The 6,061-nt window shown below is 37.2% G+C and overlaps 1 protein-coding gene across 7 annotated transcripts in view; it reads left to right on the forward strand.

Annotated features, from left to right (window-relative positions):
• The window catches only part of EML1 (EMAP like 1), a 120,246-nt gene extending 114,421 nt beyond the window's left edge, over window positions 1-5,825 (forward strand). For all 7 annotated transcript variants that reach the window (XM_041397675.1, XM_041397656.1, XM_041397666.1 and 4 more), the window contains 2 exons: window positions 3,835-3,965; window positions 4,276-5,825. In XM_041397675.1, coding sequence (XP_041253609.1) covers window positions 3,835-3,965; window positions 4,276-4,401 — 257 coding nt within the window. In that variant the 3' untranslated portion in view covers window positions 4,402-5,825. The remainder of the gene's footprint in view (window positions 1-3,834; window positions 3,966-4,275) is intronic.
• Window positions 5,826-6,061: the final 236 nt, after the last annotated feature.

The raw sequence follows: 6,061 nt of genomic DNA on the forward strand, positions 1-6,061 counted from the left end.
TCAATTTTCAAGGGCCTAAAGATGCTATGGCAGTAGCAGAATGCTGGGAAAACATGTTCAAATTTTCTATCATTTAGCTGACAAGCAGTGCTTGGATAGTACTTGGATATCACAGCACACAGATGTAGTAAAAGCAGGAAGTCCTGGAAGATTGGCTGCATGTTGACATGATATATTTTTCATTTAAGGGATAGAGACCCTTATAGAACTATTAAAATATTTCTGGGGTTTGAGTACACCTTACACATAGTTGCAATGCTACAAAGTCCTTGCATTTAGCATCACAGGTTCAGATACTGTGAGATACTAAATATTTCATGTGAAGGTTCCTTACTTTTTTAGTTCAGATTCCTGCAAAATACAGTGCTATTAGAATCTGGGGCTGCTTTTGATGCATACGAAGTCAGAGGAAAGAGGCACGTCACACTTGAAAGGGAATCTCCTTCTGCAACAGATCAGCTTTTTGAGCCAGACCATGGGACAAAATAATCTACTGAGGGGGGAGGAGACATGACACTGCTAAAGATGAAGTGTTACAAAACCCAATGCTTTAAAAAATATTTCTTTAGTAAAAGACTTACTACAATTTGATGACAAACCCAGTTAGTGCCTACTGCTTTCAGTAGGGAAGGAGTAGTTTGGAAAGTTGAAATAAGTCAGGTATTTTCAAAGTATTTGAGTGTGATGAACCTTGTTGTATCTGTAAAAACAATTGGTTATTTTCAACTTGAGACCATTAGTACTTATTTTCTACACCTCACAGAGAACAGGCAAAGTACTGAAAAACTGGACAATGAAAGTTATATCTGTAGGATCATATATGTACCTTCAGAGCCCATATGGAGAGGCTAAAGTGCAAAGTGAGTGGCTAGAATAATAGATTGAAGAAGCACATAGATTATGAGTTGGAAACCAGTCCATTTTTATTTGAAGTCAATCAATACTTTAGGGCATTAGAGCAGCCAGTTAGAACAGTCTTCACATGCTTGCTGGGATGGACTCACTGCACACAGAAGCAGCAATGACAGCATCCAGGATGTGTGGCTTCTAGTATATTGATTTTTCAGTAGCTATGGCTGACTGAAACTAGGGATATTTTCTCTGGTAGAATCACATAAAAATCCCAAACTATGCATAGCACCCACAGCTCAGCGTAACCAGTGCTGGGGGAAAAGGGAACTCTGGTCCCTTGAACACCTGTCTCTGAGCATGGGAACAGATTAGTCAGTCTGGAAGTGTTTAGAGATGATTCAGCTGAAAGTCAATAGCATGTAAAGAAGTGTGCTTGAGGGAGGATATTTTAGTGATACAAACACATAAATGTGAAGGAGCAAAGACTTTAAAACACTTACTGATCTATAAGCTCTTTCAAAAGCCATGTGCTGCTGGATACACAAGTAAGGTACCAGTTCATAGCACATGCCCAGTTTTGAAAAAATAGTGTTCGAGGTGAAGGACAGGAACAGAAGAAATCTAAGATACTGTACAAAGCCTGACAACATTGCAAGCAAAGCAGAGCTCAGACTGGTTGGGTTCAAAACTGACTAGAACTGTAAATGGAATATTATGTTCAATATCTTTATTAATAGCATGCATAATAAATCAGCATGTAAAGTTTGTAGATGGTGTAAAGCTGCAGGATTAGCAAGTTGTCTTGAGAAACAGAGGGGTGGTATGAAAAAAGGAAGGGATTCTATAGAGTCAAAGAGGAGTCTCCCCACTGGAATGGCAGAACCCAGTTGTACAAATGCAGAACAATGAGAGCAGATCTGCACAGAAAGATCAGATTACTTTTGCATATGAACTGAACATGAGTCAACAGCATTATGCTGTTGTAGGAAAGGCAGATACATTAGTGGGATGTGTAATGAAAAGGATACCATGCAAAATGTGAAGCAGTCATCCATTTATCAGTATCAGCTTCAGTCACAGCTAGAATGGCTACTTCTGGTTTTTGCACATTGGACCAACAGACAATGTGCTGACTAGCAAGCATAATTAATTATCCATCTAAATATTGTTCTGGGAGAAGAGATGTAATGAGTGACTTTTAGAGAAGAGGAGGAAAAAATAGCATGGCATCAGTCTTCAAATGAGAGAAAGGAAATGGTCTCTTTTACAGGTCTCCAGAGGATGGGAAAAAATAAGGACTACTTTTTCAGCAAGGGGGATTCAATTTGCATATCCACAAAAACTGAGTGAGGCACTGGGATACATTTTGAAAGAATCAAGAGATTCAAAGAAAAATCCTGCTATTATCCTTTCCCCATTTCAAAATTGTTTCTTTAACCATTTCCTTCAGGGGTATTTATCCTTCAGGAGTTATATATTCAGCTTGTCATAGTGACCACTTGGGAAGACTCCTGCCTCTTTTCAGCAAGCATTTGATATTCATATAGCCTCCTTCTTGTCAAAACAGATATTTTAGAAAGCTTTTCTGTGTCTCTTTGTTCTGCATATTCATAATTCCAGGAGTAGCAGTTATCATGTTTCTTTGCAGCTTCCATTTCTTTGGGCCTCTTTTACTATCCCTGATCTAGCAATGTGGTGTGTCTACACACATCAGGAAAGTTAAGAGCAGTATATAAATCAGACTTTGCATTTTATTACAGCAGTTTGTAATTCCTTATGAAGACATGGGATGACCTCCTCATAGTGAATTGCTGTGCAGTGGTACAAAGGCTGTATTTGGGAAGAATCCCAGTGACTGAAGGATAGCTGTTCCCACAGTGCATGGCAAATGCCTGCTGTGGGGTTAGAAGTACCCCAAAGAAGGAAGAACTGGAGTGTGCCTTGGGAGTTCCTAGAGGAGCAGGAACTCTCTCACCCTGAGCTGCAGCAGCAGCAGAGGAGGAACGTGCCCTCAAGTGGGCAGGGCTGCAGGGGCACACTGCAGAGGATGGCAGGGACAGCATTGAAAGTCACAGAGCCAAGACACAGCAGGAGTTTTGCCAAGTCATGATGGCAGAACATGCAGTATAACTGCAGATGACAGTGGTTTCTGAAAGCTTGACGCCCTTTATGTTGAGTAAGGATTGGATAAAATCTAAATTAGAAAATCATAACTAAGAAAAGCCTGCAGTACTGCATACAAAATCCTGAAATTTCTATAACTGGGTGGATTTTAGTAAAATTGCAATTTATTACAGGCAAGTATTCAGAGGCTTTGAAGATGTGGTGCACAGATTTGGTCTACACTGTTGACCTTACAGTTTGATTTTAGGACACTTCTTCATGCAAGAACAGCAAAGATTCCAGTATATGGGGAAGGAAGAGAAGTACTTACAGTAGAACAAAAGCATTCAAAAACCTTATAGTAGGTTCACTTCCTTTTCAAGGGATCTATTAATTAAAAAATAATCATTTAAACTACAGAATGTCTTTTTTTATAGACTTTAGACTTCAGTAATATGAAGAAATTACTTTTGGATCATACTGTAGCCTAAAAAACATACCCATGTAATATGAAAAAAGTGTGTTAACTCATACATAAAGAGAAGGGAAAATAAAAGCAGTAACTGTTACTTTTTCACATAACCACATGAAAATTCTTTCAGGCTCAGGCACATAACTGTAATTCAGCAGAATGCATCTTCTCAGAGTACAAAGCACTTTGCTGACTAGAGGGAATAAAGTGGTTTTTTGTGTGCTTGATTACCTGTTAGGATCTGAACTTTAGCTGGTATGGAAGTACACATTCTGACTCAGATGCAGTTATTTTTATAGGTTTTTCTTTTCCTTAAACAAGTCATCCTTTATTAATATTTTAACAGAAACTTAGGGTGTCTTTTTTTTTCTTTATAAAAGCCTTTAATTAGTCCCTCTGTGTTTCAGGTGTATGGCCTGAAGGTTCAGATGGCACAGATATCAACGCTGTCTGTCGATCCCATGGGAGAAAACTGCTATCAACAGGAGATGATTTTGGCAAAGTACATCTCTTCTCATATCCATGCTCACAGTTTAGGGTAAGGTATTTCCCAGAAATTTTCTCTTGTAGTTTGAACAAATGCATTAAATGTTGTTTTCTTATGAACAAAAAAAACAAAAACAAAAACAAAAACAACCCAAAACACATCAGAACAGGAAGAATGGGAGTATTTATATATCTAAGGGATTTACTTAAAGTTGATTGAGACAACAATTAAATTTAAAAGTGAATTTAATAATAAAATACTTCAAGAGAATTATGTGATGCCTTGGTTTCATTGTTGCATGACTGTTCTAATGAGATGCTTTTATGACAGCTGCTATTCTCACTAATGTGGTGTTTTCTAGGCTCCAAGCCATGTGTACGGTGGACATAGTAGTCATGTAACTAATGTAGATTTTCTCTGTGAAGACACCCACCTCATCTCCACAGGAGGAAAGGACACAAGTATTATGCAGTGGCGAGTCATTTAAAGGAAACATCAGCGTGAACATATGCAGTTGAGTCGACCATGCACAGAACTTATGTATAAACTGTATATTTAAAACTTAACGGTATGTTTGCAGTTTAGCCTGGTCACTGTGATTTTTGTTTAAAAAATTCTTACAAACCTCAGGAAAATTAAGCCCTGTGCTGGTTACCTTACTCAGTCTAGTATTTTTTTTTCATTGTGTCACACCTTAAGATTGATTGTTCTCTGTTGTACAATATACAATGCAGTACAAGTTTAATATAAGAAATGTGGCTTGACAGTTTGCAATACAGTGCTATCAGCAGAATGTGACTATCTTAAATGTTTTCTATAAACACTGCTAAACTGGTCACAAAAATGCCTTTCAAAGACTGTATATATGTGCTTATTCGTTTCACTATCTACACTTTGTACTATATATCTACTTATATAGAAAAATCTATGACAATGTCAAGGTACTGAACTGTTTCTGCTGGAGGCTGATGAATAGATACAAAAAGTACAAACTGCAATGTAAGATGCAAAAATTCGTGTTCTAGACCTGACAATGTGAATGCTGGTAAATTTGCATTCTCTTGGTAACAGCACACTGTGGGTGTCACCCATGAGGAGTTGTGTTCCTTTTCCAATGAATCAGCAGGCTTTGTCCCAGTTTGACCTGAATTTCTCAGCAGGGCTTACAGATGTCTGTGTGGTTCAGGTAGTCCATATGAGTTTAAATTAAAAATCTTTTTACTTGTATATGAAAAATTTCTTTTTGAAAACAAACCAATAAAGCTTGGCCACATCCCCATTATTGGCTCATATATTTAACTAATATGTATATTAATCAGCATGATGCTATATTGTACATGTATAAGATTTTAGCAGTTCATAACAAATGGTAAGGCCATCTAGCTTTACTTTTTTACGCTTATGGATACTGTATATTTGTATTTTAAGACCAAGTAGACCAAGTCTAAAGATATCTTTTTAAGTGTATCATAAACCTGCAGAGGCTAAAGGAAGACTTGGAAGCCTACATGAAATATTAATGTGTAACTTCTGGCCCCTGTGTTTTGTGCATGGATGGGTATTTATAGTATGAAATAAGATTGTGTTTTGCAATGAAGTAACAGTGGAGGTGGTATAAAATGGTTAAGAAGGCCTTATCAATGTTGATTGTGACACAGATTGAAATGTATTGTTTACTATGAGGAATGTATCTGAAGAATTTTAAAAGAAGAGTTCTAAGTGGACTCGAAAAAGGTAAATTAAAATTTTGCTTGTAATGGACAGTAAATGTTAATTCTCTGAACTCTAAAGCACTGGTTGTTTAGAGTGATTTAAATGAAATTGAATCAATAAATTTTGAAACTTTTTTATTACATCTCCAACCTCCTACACTGAAAGTGCAGGACACCAATAAACATGTATTAAAGTGAATTCTCAATGCATTCTTCTTGTTTAGTAAGGTGTCTTTGTTTAAGCATGAAAAAGAGACAGGCTTTTAGTTAACAACGCACATTTGTGATTTTTCAGTTAGAGATGCATTTGAAAATATTTGGCAGTAAAATCTAGATTTTGGGGTACATAATTTTATGTGTGCCCATGACCCTGGGGACAAAATGACAATACATACCTGGAGAGTGAAACTCCAGCTTTGCAGCAGGAAGGGTACC

Source organism: Onychostruthus taczanowskii, unplaced genomic scaffold (assembly GCF_017590055.1).
Source record: "Onychostruthus taczanowskii isolate IOZ18803 unplaced genomic scaffold, ASM1759005v1 scaffold1, whole genome shotgun sequence".
Taxonomy (NCBI): Eukaryota; Metazoa; Chordata; class Aves; order Passeriformes; family Passeridae; genus Onychostruthus; species Onychostruthus taczanowskii.